The following is a 25,655-nucleotide window of genomic DNA, read 5'->3' as shown; positions in this document are numbered from 1 at the left end:
TATAGTATCTACCTATTGCACAGTACAGGTTGAGTATCCATTATCCGAAATGCTCGGGACCACAAATATTTTCGATAAGGGATTTTTCCGGTTTTTGGAATATTTTTTGTTAACATACTAACCTGGTCCCCCCAATGGTCCCCCAGCATCCAAGGCGGCCTTCAGGAACTTCCTCAGCGGTACCAGGGGTTCATTGCGCGAGTTTGCAGGCGCGCCAGTGACATCACCGGCGCGCCCATGCATGACTGGAAATGCAGCAGAAGAGGATGCTGAAGCCTGCCGTAGATGCTTGGGGACATGGTAAATCAGGGCTTGACAAATACCGGGCGGGAGGTCGCCACGGCAACCAGATTCTGCTTCCTGGTGACCAGATTTTGCAGGGAGGGAGGAAGCAGAATCTGGTGGTCGGCAGCCCGACCACCAGCCTCCCCCCTCCCTCCCTGTGTTCGCAGCGGCAGCACACATTTTTTAAATACACTTGGTCCTGACTCCTGCAGCAGCCAATAGAAGTCCCCAGGGCCACTGCTGCCCCATCCAATCACTGAAGGGCGGCCTGAGGCTGAGACCTCTGACCTTCCTTCCCTGCAGTGCATCATCCTGACAGATGCCAGGCACCGAGTCCCCAGCTCCTGCTGCGCTTCCTGACTCTCCCGCTGTGTGGATCAGAGAGGGAGACTGTGGCTACTACCCACTAATCAAACAGGGGTCTTTCACCCGACCCGGCAGCCGCACCTCCACTGGCAGCCGCACCTTTGCTCTCCGGGGCACTGTGCGCTGAGCCCCCACCGCTTCTTGCTGCTGGACATGCCCTGGGCAAAAGGGCAAGTTACTCCTGGCATCAAGCATGCAACCCGTAGCATGGAGCATGTAGGTAAGCGGCACTTATGTGACATAATATGTACTTAGCGCTACAGCGCACTGCCCCGTGTGTGTGTGTGGGGGGGGGGGGGGGACAAAAAAACACCCCCTCAAAATATTCTTAAAAACCACGGTTTTTGGAATATTTCGGTTTTTGGATATTTTTATACGGGATACTCAACCTGTATAGCATTTGTCAAATTGCACATCGACTCACTCCTCTATGTCACCGATCCATGTCTGTATTACGCTTCCCAGCAGGTTGGAGGCTATTGCGAGCAGGGCCATCTTCTGTCATGTGCTCATCCTTGCCTTATTTATACCATTATCTCCTCCCACATTGCCAACAGCAACACAGAACGTACAGGTTTAGCTGGTGTTATTGACAACACAGCATGTTTTATTCCTTGCCATTTATCTTGTAACAAAAAATAATATCATACAAACGGGAGGGGCACACTAAATAGATAAAGGAGCAGGTTCCACTTACGTTCATTAGCGTGTATTTATAGGAACAGCCTTGCCAAATACTTGGTAGATGACACATTTCAAAATACCACAATAGATGGAGAACAAATGAGTGATAACAGAATGATGGATTTTCAGTGCTAGGCCTAGTTTTGTACCTGTAAAACTTAAGAGACATTCCATTAAGTCTTAATTATCTACATCGATACGCTTGTCTTTACGAGCCTAACCAAACACTCAAATTATTTTTCCATGGTTCCAGTCCAAGAATTTTTCTTTTGTCTTTGGAGAAAGAATATATAAATAACTAATCTAATAACAGCCTGCCAGCCAAATGCTTTGCAAAGCAGGGCAAATCAATGCTTCTGACTGGTGTCCTTCATTACTAGATCTTCACACTGATAAATAAGTTAGGACAAACTGCTGTTAACTTGAAGTTTTCTTGTTACTCAACTTATTTTTTTCCCGTCTGCCAAACTTTATTGAGAATTTCATAAATCTGTAAAAATTTTACTAAATACCTCATAGGGTTTATCACAGCAATTCCTAATACTTTGGCAACAAAATCTGTTGTACCCGCTAATATTAGGTATTACGCTTCTTGTGCCTGAGGATATTGCATCCACTGCACCTGTAATGCATTTAAAAACACACTTGTTTCTGCAAAGGTTTCCCTGGTGGGAGTGGTGAAAAGTCTGCCTGAATACCTTCATCTCTGCCATGTAGTAGGAGGTGTTGTTTCCGTAAACCACTGGTAGGAGGGGTGGCAAAACACTGGGCCTAGTAGTAATGGGTTTGTAGCCCCAGAAGGATGAGACAGCGAAAGGCTCAGTCTAGTATCCATTCCCAGGGAGCGGAGAAAGGCTGGGGCTGAGTAGATGGCTCCTGTTCCAGAGGTTCGTAGCCTCTGATGGGGAGACCACGAAAAGCCCAGCTTAGTACCTTAACCTTGGGATTGAAGAAACACTGAGACTGAGTAGATTGCTCTTCCGAGGGGGCCTCAACCCCTAAGGGAGTCATTTGAAAAGCCCAGTGGAGTACCCATTCCCATGGCAGGGGCTGGAAAGTGCCCTATGATGAGAGCAGAGAAACACTTGGTCGGATGCTGACTGGCTGGCTGCCTGGAGTCCGAGGCTGCACTGTGCCCCCGGGGAAACTCGGGGGTGCCGAACATGCATGGGTGATCCCAAAATCACCATGCACTAGTAAGCACTAGCACTGCGCACTTCACTTCTAGGTTAGGCTGCATGTCCTTACCTCGTCCTTTGGGATGGTGTAGGACAATTTTTCCCACCCGACCTTCTGGCTGGGGTTCTCTTTATTAATTTTTTTATTTTCCTTCTTCACTTTTCAAGTTTTCTGTTTTCTGTAGTGTGTCATTTTTATTTGGGGGTTGTGTGGTTGACCCTTATGGGCCTACCATTCCCCAATGTACCGAAGCTCTCATCCTTTTGGGGAGAGCTTCGGTCCCCACAAGGGCGTCCCGAGCCGCAATGCGGAGGGAAGCCTAATGCGGGTCTCTCCAAACCTTCAGGTGTGGAGGACCCACCATCCTAACCCTTCCGGGGGTTGAGGAAAGAGGGTCTCTCTGAGCTCCGGCAAAGAGGACCCACCGATCCCTTTTTTCCCCTCTTCGACCTTATGGCTGAGAGGGGTTAGGGGAAAAACGGGGCCCTTCTCCTTTGGGAGAGGGTCCATTCGATCGCACGAGCCCCTATGCACGGCTTTAGTCACTGCACTGGTGGTGGGAGCACACCTCGGGCTCATGAGCTTCTTCAAACTGAAGATTGGGTTAAAATAGATGCAATAAAATATGCATATGTGGCCACCTGTATGTTGGTTTGAATAATGGTTTCTGGCTCGGTTACCACTCCAATCAGCCAAATGCATGGATTTTTATAATGACAGCCTCCAGTAGTGAAAAGTAAAAGAGCTGGTACCAGATAAGTCCACTGACCACTTACGCGTTTCTCCGCCTTAAGGAACTTGGCGGATTCCTCAGAGAGTGTATACACTCAGAAGCAAAAAATAATCTAAAATCGAATGGGCATCTAATGGTTTTTCTACATTCGATGCAGATTCCATCCCAATGCGCACTACATGTAGTATCAATAGAAAAGAAAGATAGTCTTGGCAATCAAGACTATACAGCACAGATCTGTATTACATAGTCATAATAAAATGGGAACACTAGAACCAACCCCAAATCCAGACACAGGCCCAGATCAAATAGGTCGAATAGAAAGTGAAATCTCACCGTGTGTATGCTCCTTTACAGGTAGGAAACAGGAAAGGGGCATACACACGGAACGATTTTGTGCTATTTCTAAAGCAATCTGACTAGATTGCTTAGAACATAAGCACAGATCTCTGTGTGTATGCCCTGAGAGATTCTCTATTGCTAACTAAGTCAGTGCATGCAATCAAAATCTAGTCAAATTGCTTAGCAGGTGACTGCAATTCTCTCTGTGTGTACAGAATGAGAGATGGTGATCGAGATCTATCATTCTGAATCCACTACCCGGCCTTTTTTGCTTAGCAAAATCACTTAGCACGAATCTCTGCATTTGTATGTGCTTCCCATTGGAGATCGGGACACCAGGAAATTGCCTACCCTAAATAGTTTAGCAAGATTGCTTAGCACACATCTCTACATGTGTATACCCCATTACTTTTTAAACAGCATGGAGTCTCAGGTGTAAATTTACTCAGATGGGACTTCTATTAAAGATGGGATGTTGCCTATAGCAACCGATCAGATTATACTAGAACTGAGGTAGCCAACTCCAGTCCTCGAGAGCTACCAACAGTTAATGATTTCCAGATCTCCTCACAGAATCATAAGTGAAGTAATTAGCTCCACCTGTGGATCTTTTATAATGTGTCAGTGAGTAACAAATATACCTGTGCAGCAGCTAGGCTGTCTGGAAAAGGTGAACTGTTGGTAGCTCTCGAGGACTGGAGTTGGCTACCATTGTTCTAGAACTGGGGAAGCCAACCCTAGTCCTCGAGAGCTACCAACAGTGCATGTTTTGAAGGTCTCCTCACAGAATCACAAGTGAGCTAATTAGCTCCATCTGTGTATCTTTTAAAATGTGTCAGTGATTAATGAGTGCAGCTGTGCAGCAGCTAGGTTGTCTGGAAAATGTGAACTGTTGGTAGCTCTCGAGGGCTAGGGTTGGCTACCACTGTTCTAGAATATAATACATACTGATACATACTGAGTCTGATTGGTTACGGGTGTGGGTTGTTAGGTCTACAACAACTAGGTCGACAAGCATTGGGTCGACACCACTAGGTTGACAGGCAGAGAGGTCGACATGGGTCAAGGTTGACAGTCAAAAGGTTGACATGGGGGTTTTCACTGTTTTTTACCCGAATGTCGACACAGTCAACATGGACACAGTTTGAAGTGTACCGCATCCCCTCACATCGCTCGCTATGCTCCGGGCACAGAGCCTCACTACGCTCTGCACACTATTTTATTCTTCCACCATGCCCTAGTGGATGGTAGGGCATGAAATACTGCCTGTTGGCACATGCCGGGTCAAAAAACTGTGAAAAACACTATGTCGACCTAATGCATGTCGTCCTAATGACCTGTCGACATAGACCCATGTCGTCCTAGACCCATGTCGACCTAGACCCATGTCGACCTAGACCCATGTCGACCTAGACCCATGTCGACCTAGACCCATGTCGACTTTGTTGCCTGTCGACCTAGTGGTGTTGACCCAATGCTTGTTGACCTAGTTGTTGTAGACCTAATGACCGTATCCCGTGGTTACTTTAATAGAACTCCCATCAATATCTATATGTCCTTCCTAAATTAGACGGATTTTGAGAAGACTTCCATTTCTGCAAATATCGAACTTGCCTCCATGATGTGATTAAGAAAATATACATTATTGGCAGATAACATCAATCCTACTGCTGGGAACAGAAGCTGTCTCTGTTTTCCAGGACAGTTGTATGCAAAACACAGAGAAGATTCTATTTTTGAGACATGCTAAATTTAAACCATACAGGTCATTTAATGGCAAAACAGAGGTCTTGTGGGACTGAGGACCAACAGAGATGGTGAAAAATACTTTTATGGTAGGTACATGTTTTGTCTTTGGATAGAGTAGTACGAAATCTAGATAAATATCTAAATAATATCTCATTCACACTGCACAAATTACCTGGGTCGACTCAGGTTGCTGTATGGTGTGAAAAGCCCTTTTGAAAATAAACGGGGTCCAGCAACCTGACCCAGGTAAAAAGGGTTTTACCCGGGTCAGACCCGGGTTGCTGAGCAGTGTGAACAGGTAACCCGGGTCGAGCATTCACTTCTATGGAGCAGCAGCGTTTCCTCAGTTCTGCCTCCTCCCCAGCTCGAGACGCCACTGCTCCGCCCCCCGCCTCCTGGATGATACCAGCAATCCGGCAATAAGCTCAAAATGGCATGTCGCTCCCTGGACGGACCAGTGTCCTAATCCTGGTTGCCACCCAGCATTTGCAGTCTGAAAGCGGTAATAAACACTATGAGCCTAATATATAAAAGGTATATTGGTGTTACAATTACAAAAAAACCTTATATAACAAAATAACACCTTAGAGTTGATCACAATGCCTACTTTGTTTATATTCATGAATAGTCATTTCCATATGGACAAACAAGGTCTGCATTACAAGCTGCTGATTGGAGGTAGTAATATCGAATGCCTCTCTTTGGTGTCACCATCTTCCTTCTCCCCCAGTGTCTGTCACCCTCTCCGTTTCACCCACTATCTATACCTGGCACTAGTCACTGTCTTTTCCTGGCACACACTGTTGCCTTCTCCCTGGCTTTATCCACTGCTGTCACCCGCTCCCTGACATCACCCTCTCCTTTTTATCCACTGCTTTCATTCTCTCCCTGTCACTCCCTGCTGCCACCCTCTCCCTGGCATCATCCACTGCTGTCACTCTGTCCATGGCATAAGCATCTGATGTCATGCTCTCCCTGATGTCAGCCACTGCTGTTACTCTCCCTGGCGTCAGCCTCTCCCTTTAACCCACTACTGTCACCCTCTCCCAGGCATCACCCACAACTGTCACCCTCTCCATGGTATCACCTACTGCTTGGTGTTACCCTCTCCCTGCCATCACCCCCTCTGTTTCACCCACTTCCTATACGTGGCACCACTAATGGCTTCTTACGGTCATTATTCCCCGTTACCCACTGTCTTAGTCACTCTCTTTTGGTCCTGCCACTCCCTGTCACCCTCTTTCTCGACCAATCACCCACCGCCTCTCCCTCTCTCCCTCTCCTATGTAACCTATTATGAAATTAGGTGGGATATAAGAGGGGGGCCAAAGGATATATTTGCACCTGGGCCCACTAATCATTAGTTCCGCCACTGAAAGGTTACCATAAAAAATCAAACTTTGCTTAATGTTAACAATAAATGGGTTTCTTTGATTCAGCACAGAGCTACTCCATAGGTTAATATCATATCTGAAGTGGCATTTATGTGCTGGCGGTGCTTCAAAGAGTCTTAAGGTGCCCATACACTGCCTGCGACGTCTCGCAGCAGTGTACGGACACCTGATGGACTGCAAGCCGCCGGGACCTTCCGGCGGCAGGGACACATGCGATCCGTTGTGATAGATTGCATGCGTCACTGCTTAGCGCCCGTCCCAGAACGGGTGGTCGGACGGCCAGCCGGTCCGACCACCTAGTCGGGTCCGATGCGCACGGGACCGCGCATCGGACCCGTCTACATGTCAGGGAGAGGCAATTTGGTCCGATTTAACGGGCCGATTGGTCGCAATCGGCCGAAATCTGACCAAATCGCCTTGATGTATGCCCAGCTTTAGAGTTACTGTACAACAAAATGAAAGGGGAAAAAAGACTCTTTTTGCTGGGGCACAACTGGATTATATTAAGTAGTTTAAAACTTATAATTTTATTTCAATTGGTATGGCAACCACTTATACACAAGATAAAAATGGCATCAAGCAATATTTTGTGAATGCAATTCATATATAAAATATACTTTTACACAGGGATTTTTTTAGGCAATATCGTGCTAGTGCAAAAAAAAAAATACTGATACACAGGAAGCCAGGAGAGGCTGCTCAATCAGGCCTACAGCGGCGGAGGAAATGTCCTGTTTTTAAAGCTGCCTATAGAACACCTGGCAACGGCTACTAACATATAGAAGCAACTACTCACTCTGGCAGTGCTTCCCAATCATATTCCTCAAAGCACACTAAAAGTGCAGGTTTTAAGGATAGCCATGTGTGAGCACAAGTGACTTAATACTTAAGTTTTTTGATTTAACCATCTATGTTCAAAAATGGTTTTCTCTACACCTGGACTGTTGTGTATTGAGGATTGATGTTATAAAACACTGCGCTATTGACTCAGGTCGTTTTGGTTATGCAAATAATGCTGGACACTCACCATGACATGATGCCAATGTACCTTTTAATTAAACAGTTGTAAGTTATGTGTAGCGTGAGGAGGTAAGCAGACCATGAAATATGGTCACAGATTGCACACCAAACAAGAGGAATGGTAAGTGAATTGAAAACTGATTATTTCATACTGTCAACTAGGTGCATCCTAATACTTATAGTATACGGTATGTTACATTCAGCACAGTTGTGGGCTCTTACAGTTTACAACACAGCTCAAACCTTACTTATTGTACACAAGTAGTCAGGGATACATGCAACATTTAAGAGAAGAGTGTTATGGTGCCCATAGCACCGTGCACTGTGATGCGATGCTCGCTCCCGCGGGCATTGCATCGCACAGTACAAAAGGTATGTGCTGCACATATTTTTTGTACTGCCCTCGGATCGCACGCAAATCGCATGCGTTGCGATCCAGCCCATAACGGAAGCGATCATCGCACTGTGTATGGGCACCTTTAGATGGGAAGTTTTTCGAATATCCATGCCACTCTTCAGTGGTCTGGGCACTAGGCATAGCAGATATGGCACAGGGAAAAAGACTAATCTGTATATAGCAACATATATAACTTTCAGATAAGAAATATTTTTTTCTTTGATACAAGTGAATGAAATTGTTCAACAGTGTTTTTGATGGAATCTATAGCAATACTGAAGCTGTGGAACAATAAGCATCAAAATATCAGGTGATACATAAAGCCAGCTCCTATGTTTAGAAACACTTCTGCATACAAGTGGTCTTATTATCAGCCCATTACCATAAACACACTTTAGTTAAAACACTTGCATGTGAACAGCTCTTCTCCGTAGAATCTTCTTTTCGATTACAACAGATGCTTGTGAGAAGAATTTGTCAGTAACCCTCCTACAACCCGTGATGACCAGACAAAACTAAATTCTCCACACACCAAAAAGATATTATGCCCTACAGTATACTCTATGAATGTTGGTTCCCTAAAAATACAGCCTTGGATGGGACAATGCGGCATGTGTACCACCTGACTTACGGTATTTAGAAAGCCTGACATGATACTGCGTTATAGTAGGGTGCCATATAGATGAGCTACAGTATTTAGATAGACAGTCAAAAGGTTGACACCATATGGTTGTCAAGTACAAAAGGTTAACAGTGGTAAATGAAAGGGTCAAAAGGTCAGCAAGACAATGGTCAATACCGGTTTACGGGTTTTTTTATTTTGGGGGGGGGGGGGGGGGGGGGTCTTGTATCAGGGGCATAACAAGTACATTGTGGGCCCCATAGCAAAAATCGGTACTTGTTTCCTATCACGGCGGCCATCGCATCACAGACCATAAGGCATATGATGGTATGCGATGCGATGTTACGCGATGGTATACAATTTTAAATTGTATACCATTGCATTGTATGGCATTGTATGCCATTGTATCGCATATACAATGGTATGCGATTTAAAATTGTATAAGCACCCTAATGGGTTTTTCAATGTTAAAAGTGCCCCCTAAAAGATAATTAACCGTGATGGGTGCTTAGTATGTTAAAAGCACCCCCAATGGCACCCCCACTATCAACGCCAACCCAAAGTGTGGCGATACGCGTCCTCCGACCTTTTTATATCCCCACTATCTACGTCGGTGTGGAGTTGATTTTATATAGTGTGGCGAGCCCGAAGCGTGGTGAGCGCAGCGAGCCTCGCGAGGGGACGCAGAATACATGTAAAGTAATACGCGTCCGCTCGCCACGCTTTAGGCTCGGTGGCTCGCTGCGCTCGCCACATTATATAAAATCAACTCCACATCGACGTGGATAGTGTGGGTACGAAAAGGTCAGAGGACGCGTACCGCTGCGCTCACCACGCTTCGGGTTGGCGTTCATAGTGGGGGTGGCTTGGGGTGCATTTAACATTGTAAGCCCACATTAGGGTGCTTATACAATTAAAAATCATATAGGTGTATGGCATGCGATGGATTGCGATTATATGTCGTATGACTTATTATCGTGGGTGCTGTGCCAGGACAAGTACCCAAAAATCGTGTGAGGGCCCCCCGTCATTGTCACTACAGTGCCCCTTAAAGGGCAGAAGAAAGAGAGAGACATAAAGAGGGTGTTGGGGAAAAGGAGAGTGAAAGAGAGGAGGATGATGGGTGGTCATGAAAGAGAGAGAGAGAGAGAGAGAGAGAGAGAGAGAGAGAGAGAGAGAGAGAGAGAGAGAGAGAGAGAGAGAGAAAGTGCTTCATGGAAAAAGAGGGAGGAGCATAAGAGGTAGAAAAAGAGAGGAAAGAGACTGAAGCTTGGAAAAGGAAAGAAAGGGATGGCGGAGAGAAAAAAAGGAGAGTAAGCAGGGGAGAGGGAGAAAAAGTTCAGAAAGCAGGGAGCACATGGGAAAGAGTGGGGAGGGAGTGGTTGGAGGAGCACGGGAGGGAGAAAGAGGAGAGAGATCGCAGGAGGGGAAAAAGAGGAAAGGAAAGAGGGAGAGCTACGCATCTTTTTCAGTACTCCAAAGTCCGTAATTTAACCCCTCCCCACCACCACAGTAAAAGCTATAAACAATACTGTCAGGTATACGCGGTGCTCACTCCTATGTTCACCGCTGCTGCCGCCACCGGGCATTCTTCTCCCTGCATATGCCAGGCCTCTATCCTATGCTGTACAGGTGGCACCGCTGTGCTTCGATATTCACCGCTGCTGCCGCCAGACACCCTTCTCCCTGCGTACAGGCGCTGCCACTGGGCCTCTGTCCTCCACTGTACTGTACATGCGGCGCCGCTGGGCCTCCTACTTTCCTCACTGCCCCACGCTCTTTGCACACAGCTACTGAGCCAGACCTTCTGCTCCCTGCTGTACATGGGGAGCAGAGTGGGAAAAAAACTACAAGAGGGTGCAGAGGAGTGCCTGCTGGGCCCCCCAAGCGGCCCCTGGACCCCATAGCAGTTGCACCCCCTGCACCCTCTGTAGTTACGCCACTGTCTTGTATGCTTAATAATAAGTAACCACCATTAGTACAAACATATATCCTCGCTGCACTCTCCATGCTTCTGGCCAGATGGCTTGCTGCTGTCCCCATAGGTTACTATTCCCAATCGTAGTCCACTTGGATAGTAAATCAAACAAATGTTGGGGAAAAAATGTGTTGACCATTGTCATGTCAACATATTGTATATGTCGATCTTAAGAACTATATACCTTTTGTACCTGCTGAACTATTGACTGTCTATCTAGACCAGTGTCTTGCAACCACTGTGCTAACCACTAATGTGCCATGAGTAAACCTCAGGTGTGCCACCAGAGATGCCCAACTGTATACAGCCATTTCCTCTGCATCTCCCTGTCATCCTCTGCATTTACATGCAGCCGCTGCTTCAACCTCTCTCCCACTGCTACCCTCTGCACCTCCCTACCACCCACTGCCACCTAGCAACCTCTGCCCGCCTCATCACTCACTCTGTCCCCATCATCCAATGCCCCTGCCATCACCCCAGTTACCCACTGCATCTCCCTAGTCAACCTCAGCCATCCCATCACCCACAGAATCTCCCTGCTACACTCTGCAACCAAGTGCTTCAGCCTCTTTCCCACTGCCTGCCCAGTCTCTCACTGCCCCTTCCTGCTGTACTCTGCCCCCCCCTCCCCCCTATCATCCCCAAAGCATTTACAACAAATATAAGCTTTAACATTTGCATGAATATTTAAAAAACACATACAGGGCAGGGACTCCGAAAGGAGCTGGTCTCTGCAATTGTGTAAAACATTACGTGATCGCATTAGTGGTCAATTTCACTTCTCTTTTATGCCTGCGCAATGCCATGAAAGTGGGCTGCTGACCACCATGTGTGGTGCCCATTCTGCAGTTACTATATGGGAACCCTGTAATTATTGTCTGTAGGGCAGGGCTCGACAAATTTCATTTAAATCTAGGAGCCAGGATGAAAATGTTGGAGCCAGATAAACTAATAATGACAGTGCGCGCCATAATGCCATTACATATACCACTTGCCATAATGTCCATTATACATTATACCATATGTTCATTACATATAATACCACATGCTGTAATTACATATGCCACATAAGTTCTGCTTATCTACATGCTCGCTGCTATGGGTTTCATGCTTGATGCCATGGGTTAATATGCTTGTTGCTATTGGGTTACCATGCTCTGCCAGGGTAAATGCTTGTTGCTATGGGGTTAGCCATGGTCTGCAAGGGGTTAAACCCAGTACTAATAATATTGAGGATTAAGGTTTCTTATGCGGGAGAGAGGGCATGCGGGGATTCCCTAATTTGCACATTGGGTGCATGGTAGCTGGGATTCCCTAATCTGCACATTGGGGGCACATAGGGTAGCTGGCATTCACTGATCGGTACATTGGGGACACATAGGGTTGCTGGGATCCCCTGATCAGTACATTGGGGACACATAGGGTAGCTGGGATCCCCGGATTGGTACATTGACACATATGGCAGCTGGGATCCCCTGATTGGTACATTGGGGCACATAGGGTAGCTGGGATCCCCTGATTGGTACATTGGGGGAACATAGGATATCTGTGACTACCTGATCAGCACATTGGGGCATATAGGGTAGCTGGGATCCCCTGATCTGCACATAGTTACTAGTCTAGTGACAGCTACCCCCCATCCTGTACATCTCTGCGGGTCCCGGATCCCCCCAGGCATGCACAGTCCTATGACACGTCCGGTCTACTCCAGAGAGGGTGCCCCAAGGATTAGCAGGGGGCTGGGGATCTGCTCTGCTGGCTAGGTACCTGATGGCCCTCTGTGGAGCGAGATCTCGTCCACTGCATCCTGGATCCTGCACTCATCGCAACTTCCTCGCTCCCCGGTAAATCCACCACTGCCTGGGTTATGCAGTTGCAGTCCATGACTATACTGGCTATACCTTGACAGTTATCCTGGTAGGTGATTGGAAGGTGTTTCCTCATTCTGAGATTGCCAGACCAGGCTGTGATTAGCAGAGAGCTGGCTTCCTGTAGGAAGCCACTCCCTGCCCAATCGTCACCTAAGATGGCTTCTAAGTACTGAAGCCAATGCAGTCCATAGAAGCTGGTGGTTTGTGCCAGTCCTGGCATCTTTTACAGTAGCTCCATTGTGCAGGTGACGGGACTTGGGCAGTGGCAGGAACTCTCCTCCAGAGAGCAGCATGTCCAATGGCTTCCTCCCTCCTCCACACAGGTAGGAGCTGCCACTGCTTCTCTCTATTTTACACGTTCTGTCCAATGAAACTAGTAATGACCTAGTATGTACCCCCGGTAAACATTAGTTAGCAATGCACCTGAATTACAATAAATATTGGAAATAAAGTCCTACACTTCCTTAAACGGCAGCTCTGGAAGATTGCGAGGAGGTACACCATTTCCCATTATATGAATCATATTTCAGGTTTTATGTTATGAACTTTACATTTGTGGGGGGTGTTTAAACAACATCCATCATGAAGTTAGAGGATTAAACAAACCCAGCTTCTCTTAACCAGCATAGGCATAATACAACTTTCCATTACTAAATGTGATAAGAGAAAAAAAAACTGAGAGCGCAGGATCACACGTGCCAAAAATATGTCATCAGACGTTCTAACAGATTTACAGCACAGTAATGGATTTGCAAAACCATCTTCTGTTGAAGTGTTTTCATTTTACATCTGGCACGCTGGCTAAATGAACAGAAACATGCTTAGATATGAACACCACAAAAATCTGGGAGGAGACCAATAGATCTCCTTTAAAGGACATGTAAGGAGCTGTTGGGACCCTTTTTCTTACTAAAAATGTAGCAAGTCCTAGAGTATACAATCTTGCATTGTGGACCCAGACATATACACTTAAATTCTGCAGCATCAGATTCTTACGCTCCAGTTGTATACGTTATGAGACAAGCCTGTGTGCAGGGGAGTAAGTGCACTATTTCCAGTAAATGTATGTAACAATGGGGACAGCACGGAGGAGGAGAAAGTGAAACTAGGCCTACAGTATGTGCTGGAAATAACGTTATGGGGATTCTGTATCAAGTCATCAGCTAACAGATAAGATGCTAAAACAATCATTTATTACAGCCATCAAAAAGAATATTTCATATACATATGTACAAACTAAATATTACCTAAACTATACAACCTGCCAAAAAAAAAAAAAAATTTAAAAAGCAGACATCCATTTCTGAGTAATGTTTTGTAACAATCAAAATCTTAATTGGTGTTTTTATTGAACATTAAACCACATTTTTCTTTAGCTTATCTACATATTTTTTTAGGAAACTTGTGATAAAAGATTAGTATGCAGGTTTTTTTTGGGGGGGGGGAGGGGGGTTCATTGTTTTAAAGCGGACAGTAACTGGGTTATCGCATGTGAGACTGCATGCAATACATCGGCTTTTACAACCACCCAGTTGAGCAGTCAATCACCGCCGGCTACTGTGCATGTAGACATTTGGTCGGCTGCATGCACAATGTTGCACAGCCGACACAATATGTCACCGTTCACCGATATATCAGTCGAACGGACAATATATCGTCCAGCGTGTACCAGGGGCGGATTTAGGGATGAGGGCGCCCCTAATGGGCCCTGCACACAGAGCGATATTCAGCCACTTTCTGAGCGATTTTACTAAATCACTCAGAAAATGGTTAAACATCGCTGTGTGTGTAGCCCACACAGCTATGCAGTTGCGTGGTCCCCGATGCATAACAGCTCCGCTTGTCAATTCTGTAGTGGTCGCTCAGAAGGCCTTGCACATCTTTGCGTGTGTGGTGGCCTTCTGAACGATCACCAAAGCCGCCGTGATGCCGCCTTGCCTCTCCCACCTCTGGCCAGGACAGCCACCTGAGCCGTGCCTCCATGCTCAGCAACTCCTGCATGCACTACAGAAGCCTGGAAGGAAGAGAGGTAGAGCATAGCTGTTGGCCGGAAACTGATAAAAGGAGGAAGGAGAAGCCGTGCACTGTCCGGGGTTAAGGGTAGATGCCGGGATCTGCTAACGCAGCGCTGCGCCCTGTCTGAGCCGCTGCATTGGGGGGGTAGAGAAGAGGGACCCACTCCAATATGGGGAGGCTAGGGGGTTCTGCTTCCATGTGGGCTGATGATCCTCTGTCTGGAGCCGCTGTGTGGATGGAGGGAAGGGCCTACTGTCAGAAGCTGATCTGTGGGTAGAGAAGGAGCCGCTACTGCTACTGCTGTCACTGCCCATATGCACACCAGAGCAGAAGATGTAGACGGATGACTGTTGGAGGCTACAGAACTTGTGATGGTGAGCCCCACCCCTGATCTGTCCCCCCTGTCTATACTACATCCATGTCCATCTGTCTGTACCCCATGTGTTGCTCTGTCCATACATTGATGACCTCCCAACCAATCCTTCTATGCTGTCCCCTAACCGTCTATCTGTGCCCATCTGCTGGTATTACAAGCTATACGCTGCGCTATGGAAAGCCGTTCTCCCCCGCGCTGATGGCGCCGGGTAGGGGGAAAGCCGCTCAGTGTTTATGCACGGAGCGGTTTTTCCCCTGCGATGATAGCGATCATCGCTGTCCATACACGCTGGGCATAATCGCCCAGTGTGTATGGCCCTTAAGCATGTACACTGGAGAGAGCTGCAGGGAGGCACCACCAGCATATCAAATGAATAAGCAGATTCCTATGAATGAACCATAACTGCTGTAGCTCTATACAGATGGGCCTCTTCCTTGCAGGGGCTGGAGATTCTATCGCCAGCCCCCGCCAGCGGCTGGCTCTCGCCAGGGGCGCGCGTGCTTCCCGTGGCCACGGAGCCAGCTCCACTGCCCGCCCCGGTGCCCCTCTCCGCCCGTCTCCCTGAAATGGAGACGGGCAGGGATCCGCAGCGGCGCCATCCTGAAACTGGGACGCACATGTGTGGGAGACGCACATGTGCCCCAGTCAGATGGAGCGCCTCTGCGCCGGCGATCGCCAGCGGAGACATGTAACTACATTGCTATATCTGTTGGTTAAAAAAAAACTCTGCGGAAGTCTATTCATGTTTCCCTCTGACCTTACAAAGACCTTTATCTATTATGCCCAAACCTTTCATCCCCCACAAACACACACAGGGAAGGTGCAGACAGACACAACTGAAAATATTTTTAGTAACAATTCACAAGAGACACACACTAATGAGCTGTACGTACATAAGTATGCCTGGATGGAGAGAATGCATGCCTTATGCATTGCTGTATTTAAGTGTATTGTGTCCACAGTCATACATGCAGAATGAGAGGAATCCTGCAGATCAGGTAAAAGTATTATTGCTAATAAAATGTGAATATCAATACGGTCCGAGTTTGCTGAAGGTGCAGGATGCCGCCAATTCTTGGAATGTTTTTAAAGAACCAACCAAGTATAGCCTTGTAAATAATTGCTGCTTAAAACAAGTCTGAGCTCTGCCGTTATCTTTTGCCTTGTAATGAAGAAAACTTTACTTCCAGCTTGTATTCTAGTATCTTGTAACACAGAAATGCAGTTAAAAAGTGACCGTACACTAGCGCAATGTCTCGCAGCAGTGTAAAGCTATCCGATCCCCTTGAGCCCCATGGGAAGGTCCTTCTGCATGTTATGTATTCCATACAACCCAGTTTCCCACCGCCAAGAGGAGGGCAGAGTCAGAGGTACAACATGCAGGCAAGTCCAACCTCCAACTGATGCGTGGTCCTGTACAAATGTGATGTCAAACACATGTGATTTGGGCTGATTTCACCAGATTTATTGGCCCGGACCATTAGAATCAGGTGAAATTGGCCCAAATCGCAAAAAATGTATGGGGGTCTTTAGAGAAACCCAGTCTTCAGCAGATGGTTAAATCAAAATATCTGAGGTACTCATTAAGTCCCCAATGTTCTAGCATGTGTATCACTAAAACTTGGACTTAAGCTGGGTATAAACCTAAAGATTTATCTGTCCAATCTGTCTGGTGGGTCCAAAAATCTGGTAATTTATGGGAGCAAATGACAATCAACCAATTGCTCTCAAACACTGGAAAAAAAGACAATGGTCATTCAGACAAATTGGTTAAAACCATTTGATTTAACAAATTTATACAAACAATTTTTGTCCATTTTCCCACATTTGGGAGCAAATGATTTATTGCCATTGCTCACAAACCTTACCAGATTTTTGTTCCCATCTGACGAATGTGTACCCAGCTATAAATACAATCCCACCACCGTTAGTGCTCCTCAAAGAGTTTTGAAACTACTGGTATAAGGCAATACTTATGTATTTGAAGTAACACAGAGGTTCCGCAAACATGGCACTCAAGACACCCTAACAGTCCAGGTTCTTCTTGGCTTCTATGGCTGAGCACTGATAGCTACATCAAATGTATTGAAGTACTAATTCAGTGACCTGTGCCCAAGTTTGGTTATCCTTAAAACTGGGAATGTTAGGGAGCATTAAGGACCGCCTTGCAGAACCTATGAATTATTAGCATAAATTATTAGCATATGGCAGTGTAAGCACAAAGTATCACACCTGAGGGTCGCTTTTTGGATGGTTTCACATGTGCATGAGGTAAAGATAAGCTATTTTAATGTACTCAGCAGGATCTCAGTAGGTGTACAAACCACATCTTACTAGTATGGTAGCTGTCCATAAAGATAGTTACATACCTGTATAACTACTCAGTACTAATGGCTACAAACATGACAGAATAACCAGTCCCATCAGTTATTGTTTAATGTACTGGCATTAATGAATTTTCCTTTTTAGGAAAGGTATGAAAAGACCATCTTCTGCTGACATTACATTAAGACTGTGATATAGCTGTAAAACCTACACAAAACGTTTGTTGGAGACTGCAGTGTAATATTTTGGTCTGCAAGACTTCAGAGGGAAGAGAAAAAAGAACATGTGTAAAGACAATCTAAGTTATTAGCGAAATAACTATTGCATATGTCCCTCTGAAAACTCAGGGGGAAAAAAAACAAAACAGTATACCGACTTAAACCTTGATCTTTACATGTTGAACAATGGGTAGTTTACAAATGTATTTTCTCACCTCAATTTAACTATCATTATGGGTGATAACACTACAATGTTAGAACTGATGTGCAGTAGTCAGGGCCAGATAAATAATGGTGCATGTTATATGTAATAACCCACTCTGGTCTGTCAACAGGTTCCTTATGCTGCAAGCAATGAGACAGACCTTAGCATGAGAGGACAAGGGACAACTCTGCAGGCTATAGGGAAAGTATTTAGCATAATATATATTATATATATATTCATCAAACATACATACATATCATAAAGGCATAATAAAACAGACACTTTTTAAATGCCCATTAGACCTCCCCTCACATGCCCACTTGCACAAAGCGTCTGCACATGCACATAAATGCGCAGATGCCAAAAAATCAGTCCCCCGTGCGAACGCGCCAGGGACCGATTAAACCAGAATAACTCCCTGATTCTGCAGTCTTCTATAGATAGATATATACATACACACACACACACAGACATGAACACAAACATAAACACAAAAAACACACACAAAGCAAAAGTTTTAAGGTCCATACACACTGGACAATTTTTCCCAGCGTGTATGGTGAGAGATAATGGGGAAAAATCGCTGGGCTGAAAAACACTGCATACACAGTGAGCATTTTTCACAGTTTTGGCGATTTTCCCAGGGGTGGACAGCTTTCCATAGTAGAATGGTATGGAAAGCTGTCCACTCCGCCACTCATCTGCTGGTAATACCAGCAGATGAGAGGCCTGACCTGGGATGATGTAGGAGCGCGCATCACTGCTCACTTGCTGCCGTCATACATATGACGGCATTCGAGCTGAAAGCATCTCAGACGAGTAAACTGAGCTGCTTTCAGCTCAAAGTTGCCCAGTGTGTATGGGCCTTTAGGCACATGTGGAAAAATGCGGCAAAGAGAGTATACACACACTGGGCGATTTTGAGCTGAAAGCCGCTCAAAACACCAAGTTTGAACGGCTTTCAGCTGAAAGCCACCCAATGTGTATGGCCCGGCGATAAGCACTGCTGTGCGCTCCAGCATCATCGCCAGGAATGCCGCTCATCTGCTGGTATTACCTGCAGATGAGCAACTTTGAGGACGGCTTTGCATAGCGCTGCTGATGGCACCGGGCAGGAGGAAAGCCGCTCAGTGTATGCACTGAGCAGCTTTCTCCCCCGGCGATGACATTGGTAATAGCCCAGTGTGTATGGACCTTTAGGGCGGGATATACCAAAGGGAAAATGCGGTAAACTGGGGTTTTACCGCATTTTCCTATTTCCATTAACCGTCCGCCCCGTTTTCGCCTGGCAGGGTATCGCCACCCAAAGGGTGGCGATACCCTATAGAAGCCTATGGGCTTCTATCACCGCCCGACGTCCTCCTTTGATCTCCTCCTCCCCCAGCAGGTGTCACAGCCGGGAGGACATCCGGCTGCAGGGGGGAGGAGGAGACGCAGGGGGACACTGCCAGCCGCCGGGATGTGACGGAGACCCCCGCAGACCACATCACAGGTATCGCGGGGGTCTCCGTCACCGCAACCCAATGCTAGCCGCATCTGTTAGTACATATGCGGCAGCATCGCGGCGGCTGGCAGGTGAATGGCGGCGATGTATATGAATACATCCCACCCTTAGACTGCTTTTAAAACAGAAGTGATGATAGTTTATTTGTATCCATTAACAAGATGCAAAGTGAATGAACTCTAAATCAAATCAATATTTGGTGTGACTACCCTGCATACAGGTTGTTGTTTTTTTGTCAACACTCTGCAGGGAGGTTGTTTTAATTATCTTGGAAAACTAACCACAGGTTTTCAGTGTATATAAACTTGCTCACATCCTTTTGTCGCTTCAGGTAATCAGACAGACTTGATGGTGTTGAGATCATAAAAGTCCAAAACTCCTTATTCTGCTTTATGCTGAAGATCATTCTCCATGACATTGACTGTATATTTGGGGCCATTTTCCTGCTGCAGAATACATTTGGAGCAGATCAGATGCCTCCCTGATGGTATAGCAGGATGGAAAAGAACCTGCCTGTATTTCTCAGCATTGATCATAACTAACCAACTCCATTTTGCTGAAACTCAGCCCATGCGTCACTGTTGCCTGCTGACACTCATTATTGTACTGATTCCCAGCCCTTCACCAAACAAACTGCGTTCTGTTACCAGCAAATATATACATCTTTGACTCATCAGTCCAGAGCACCTGCTGCCATTTTGATGCACCCCAGGTCCCTTTCCACGTCTAAGGTAGGAATTCTCCTGACAAGACTCCAAACGGTATATGGGTATACCTGGGTCCCACTGGTTTCTGCCAGTTCTGAGCGAATGACATGGCTGTAAATATTCTGATTTTGAAAGGAAGTAAGCCTGATGTGATGTGTGGAGTCATGAAAGTTTGCCGGTTTCTTTGTGTTTTAACAAGAAACATCTTGATACCCCAGTCTGCTTTGAAATATTTGCCTTGGAGAGACCTTGCTGATGAAGTATAACTACCTTCTTGTCGTGCTCATTCTTGCAATGGACCTGTGACATGAAATGGTCTTCCACAACCTCACCTTTGTAGTAGAGTCTGGCTGTTCCTCACCCAGTTTTAAGCCTCCTACACATCTGTTACTGTTTCAGTATCCTACCTATGAAAATTATCATGATCATCTGTTTGCTATGATTGGTTAATCAGTCATCCGACTATTATCTTACAAAATCCACAACTTTAGAATAGTTATTCTGTTTTGGAAGGCAAAGTGTGGTCACAGCAAATAATGATTTCATTTAGATTTCTCTTCTGTTCACTCACTTTGCATTTTGTTGTTAATTAATAAAAATAACTATAAACAATTTATTTTTGAAAGCATTCTAACTTAGTAGGATTTTTCCACACCAGCCTTTAAACTGTGTGCACAGTATTGTATATATTACACAAGTACATGGGGACTAAAGGCCCTATATTCTACTGCGATTTGGTCCAATTTGACCCAATTCCGATGTATCGGGATGATAAATCGGACCAACTCGCATGTGACATCCCACCCAACCCGATGCGCATGGGGTCGGACCCTAGAGATTGAACCTCCTGCACACAGGATCTATCAGATCAGACCCATCAGCATTACATCACGTCGCTTTTTAGCACCTGCAATGTATTGGGTCCGATTCCGTAGGTGTGTGCCAACAATGAAACACCACTGGCACCGCCTATCTGCAGGTTCGGGTGGCAGCTGCTGAGGTGTAGAGAGCGGGGTGGGCCGACGCAGAATTTAAAAAAACTGTTCAAAGACTGGTGCTCTCTCAGCCAATCAGAAGCCGGACAGTCTTTTGAAAGCTTTTTATTTTTACATTTCCTGCCCCCCCTGCCACTGCTGCAGCTTCCCGAGAGTCTTTGCATGCAATAAATTGCATGCAATTTATAACATGTAAAAATGGCACCTCAATGCCAAACAATAAGTGAGCCTTCCCGGAGAGCTGCCGAGGGAGCTCATGGGAAATTGAGTCCGACTTTTCCTCAGGAATATATGGAGGCCTTTACAATAGAAAACAATGCTACATTACAAGCAAAATGCAACAAGTAAAAAATTATCTTTGCAAGAAAACAGAGTTACTGATTATATTACAAGTTTCAGGATGGTGTGCACCCGGGGACCTGTTTATGAAACTGGTGTCGGTCTGTATATAAACACACACACACCCCCCTCAGCATCACAAAGCACCCAAATGGAAATCCTTGGGGAAAAAAAACATACAATAAAACATTTGTTTGTAACATTATTACTGTAATTACACACAGGAAACCATACTTTCTAAGAACAAAAAGAGGCTAAACCACCATTACCACAAAGCTCTGCAGTATACAATCTTTAATACAGCTATAATCAATAATGAGGGTTTGCTGCTGAGAGGAATCGAATAGCAACATTCTGATGTGATGTCAACAGCCCTGCCCCTGTCTCATACAGCCAGCCCTCTCTCTTCCTTCCACACCTCCCTGAATTGTTCCCATAAACTAAGTGACAAACTCCCAGCATTGCCACATAACTTCAGGAAGGGTGTGATGAAGACTTTCCTGTAGTCTGGGTAAAGTGACATAAACCGTTTCCAAAACTACTGGCCAAGGTAAGATTTTTTTTAAAGGTATATCTCGGTAAAGAATGATGTGTAGGTATGAAAAATGCTGGGAGCAGGAATGTTGTATTAAAATACAAAGCTAAAAATATCTATTTCAAATCAAGATATTACCAACTAATGACAATTAATTATTTTTCAAATCTAAATATGTAGATGTACATTTGACAAAGGAAAATGATGCACCTACTTTATCCAGCTAGAAATGTTATACAGTTATAATTTGTTACCTCCTGCAGCAATGGGTCTAAGCTGTTACTGTAAAGCATAGTGTATATGCTTGGGATTTGGCTGATTATTTGGGGCACATTTAATGGAGAGGTGGCAATGATCAGTAAATAAGGGTTTACGCTGGTACAGCTTTTAAACACAATACACTGCAAAGTGATTATGAAACATCTGCTGAATATCTAATCTTTATACATTCAGAGGAATCACATATGAAAACTATAAAAGGTCATCAGGTAGATTGAATTTATTTAATGCCATTCTTCTCATTCATATACTGCATATATAGCCTCAACAGTTATGGTACTTCACAGTAATCAGTAAGTTAGGTTATTTAGACTAGATTTTGGTATGGGAAATAAAAACTTTTCATTTAACATATCATCATCCCTTCTAGATTTCAGAACATGAGAAAATAGACCTGTATTTACATTACAAATAAGACCTCTCCCCTCCCTACTAATAACCTATGATACATGTTCTGTCCCCACATATTAGAGAGGCAGTCCCAGAATGTATACACTAGTCCAGCAAATTATGTCTCTTTAGTCATTGGTTCGGTGACTGACCTGTCACTTCAGAATCCTAAGATCCAGCAGACTTCAGTGAGTGTATTTGCATCAACTAGCAGTAAGTAATAGGGGTGCGAGAACGTTGTACAGCAAGCAGTCTGACTGATTCCTCGGTCCCTCACCTTCACTTGTGCAGAGGAAGTCAGAGGAATTCCTCTGGGATATAATGAATTGAGCTGCTTACGTGCACTTCCTGGGGACAGCAAGAGGCACAGATTTCCCAGAAAAGTAATGCTTTTCTAGGACCGTTATTCCACATAACAGTAAATCCAACACATTTGAAACTATCCCAAAACTTTGCATGTGCAACATCTCAAGTTTCTACTGTAATTAAGGGCTAATGTAGGAATCTATTGTTTACTAAGAATAACAACAGAAGCCAATAGATGCCTCACATCCCACACGTCAGCCAGCACTAAGAAGAACACAAGCATTTTTATTTTTAACCTCTGCATTTGTTTTCCCACTCGTGACCTTCTCAAAATCCCTGTACTATCGCTAACGTGCCCATGTGGGTTTAGGGAACACAAGAACAAATCAGCAAATACAAGTAGTGCCACAGCTTCTAGATCAACTGGGAAGAAAACCATAGGATTAGAGAGTAATGCGAATGACAGGCTGGGACTAACTACACAGCCAATTTGTCTACATGGGTTTTTGAAACAAGATCAGAAGTGAACAATTTGACACTACTATATGCACTCTGAATCCAGGGCCTGCATACCCTGCACTACTAACATCATAAGCTGCCAGGTACCCATAACATAACCAACTTCAAAGCACGTACTACAGCAGTGGTAGCCAACTCCAGTCCTCGAGAGCTACCAACAGTTAACATTTTCCAGGTCTCCTCACAGAATCACAAGTGAAGTAATTAGCTCCACCTGTGGATCTTTTAAAATGTGTCAGCCAGTAATGAGCTGGAAAACATGAACTGTTGGTAGCTCTCGAGGACTGGAGTTGGCTACCCATGTACTACAGACTAGGAGCTAAAGTAATGTTTAACCTGACAATCATACAGTATGTCATATCAACTATTACATTAAACATATCAGACCGCTTACAAAAAAAAACTATCTCCAATAATAAAAAATAGTTTCCACTTAAATACAGTGCATGACAAAAAAACTAGAGGCTCATGTGTTAAATGACTTGTACACTTGTTCTAGATCTGAAGTTGTATTTACTACCAGGCATTGTTGTGCTAGGAATGACTTGCTACATGGAACAGACATCGGCTTACATAGCACCACAGCTTCTGGTTTATGTCTCTGCCTGGGAATCCGGTATAAAGCCAAGTGAGAGCTGGAATGTTACAGTGCCCAGACTGATGGCATGTGTTTTCTTAGCCTAATATGGACTACAGAATGAACTATATAATGTGTTCTAGCATACACAGCAATAACCCCACAAGACATACATACTATAGCTAGGCACTGAGAAAGTCTACCTGAGAATCATCATAGGCGGCAGGGGAACCCATAAACACACTTTCACTGAAGATCCTTGTGGCGTCGCTGAAAGAGGATACAATCTACAGCAGAGCTACAGTATGTAGCCAGTGGCTCTTGTGAGACTGTGTATGCTGGTTGCCAGAGTTTGCTGGGAGGTGTAGTTTAATGAAAGCTACAAAACTACATATAGAGGCTGCATGGTACAGTCTGGTCATTATCCACTTCAATCAGACAAGTCTACTATTAACCACCAGACACCCCGTTCTATACCCAACCCAAGTAACCCATGTGCTGGGGTCAAGTGTAAAGGTTTTGTAATAAGAGTCTACAGTCCTTGTACAACTCAACACAGTGAACACACGTGTTTGCACATGTATAGAACTAAATATAATATATATATATATATATATATATATATAAAATGGGAAGATAAGTGTGCAAAATAACCTTTAGTACCGACAGTTAAAGTCCCGTATAACACAGAGATTGATTATCTCCTTTAAAACTTTTGTCCTTGCACTTTAGGTCCAATCCACCACGAGTGTAACCGCTCCAACCTTTCTGTGTGGATACACAGATTTTCATGCTGTAAAAGTGCGGTGGTTTAACCGCCCATTCTGGTACGTTACCCGATATTTGTTTTACCTTTGGATGTCTTTTAAATAAAAAACTTTATACCTTTGATACTGCACTATGGAGCGCTCTTATTTTTCTATATATATATATATATATATATATATATATATATATATATATATATATATATATATATATATATATATATATATATATATATATATATATATATATATATATATATATTAGATTAACTAACAATTCCAATGCCACTGCTACCTTGCCTAGGTTGAATGCTATATTACATCATTCATATTTCACAGAAACATACGTATTAGGAATGTATTCTGTCCACAACTGCTACTCTTAAAGTTTTTTTGTTTTTTTCATTTGAGTAAGAACAAAAAAATTGCACTTATTAACTTGCATGATTCACTTGCACTTTATGAGTTTTCTAACTTTTCACTTTCCTGCTCACTCAGCTTCACCAGAGAACCTCTAGAAGACTAAGGTCCTCTATCACTCTGCATACAGGAAGCACTGTCTCTGCACTTCTTCCATTACCTGTCACCTCTGTCCTTCTGTAGCCATGGATAAAGTCCAGCACATAACTCGCTCTGCCATGAGGAGAGCCTCAAACATTGAGGTCAACCCGCAGATTCGGCAAAACCTACAAGAACTCTTTGTCAATTTCTCTCTGATTCTCATTTGTCTTCTTCTCATCTGTATCATTGTGATGCTGCTCTGAGGGCTCACTCTGAGCATCCCTGTAGGAAAAGTACCAGACAGACTATAACAAAGCCTCCCCATGGAAGGGCCAGAGTAAATATGTGCTATTACTACTATTTATAAGCATGTACCACGTTTCAGCTTTGTATGCAGTGTGCACCTCATGACTGTAGATGTCAATCAATGTTTGGAATATTGTGTAATAAACATACGGTAACATCTTTCCTTCCCA

At 44.7% G+C, this 25,655-nt stretch overlaps 2 protein-coding genes across 7 annotated transcripts in view; one reads left to right on the top strand and one right to left on the bottom strand.

The window, feature by feature from the left end:
* CEP85L (centrosomal protein 85L) overlaps positions 1–25,655 on the bottom strand; it is a 224,354-nt gene that overhangs the window by 35,136 nt on the left and 163,563 nt on the right. The gene's annotated exons all lie outside the window — the stretch shown is intronic.
* PLN (phospholamban) overlaps positions 21,477–25,655 on the top strand; it is a 21,540-nt gene continuing 17,361 nt past the window's right edge. For 2 of the 5 annotated variants that reach the window (XM_083176810.1, XM_083176812.1), the window contains exons 1-2: positions 21,477–21,855; positions 24,644–24,738. Coding sequence is in view for 2 of the 5 variants with exons in the window: in XM_083176813.1 (XP_083032939.1) it covers positions 25,284–25,442 (159 nt within the window). In the remaining 3 variants the exon portion in view is untranslated. Of the gene's footprint in view, positions 21,856–24,643; positions 24,739–25,176 lie in introns of all 5 variants that reach the window. The other 3 variants (XM_083176813.1, XM_083176815.1, XM_083176811.1) reach the window with 3 other exon arrangements.

The sequence above is a fragment of the Crinia signifera genome, chromosome 3, assembly GCF_055691185.1.
Source record: "Crinia signifera chromosome 3, ASM5569118v1, whole genome shotgun sequence".
Lineage (NCBI taxonomy): Eukaryota > Metazoa > Chordata > Amphibia > Anura > Myobatrachidae > Crinia > Crinia signifera.
This window is presented reverse-complemented; position numbering and strand designations above follow the sequence as displayed.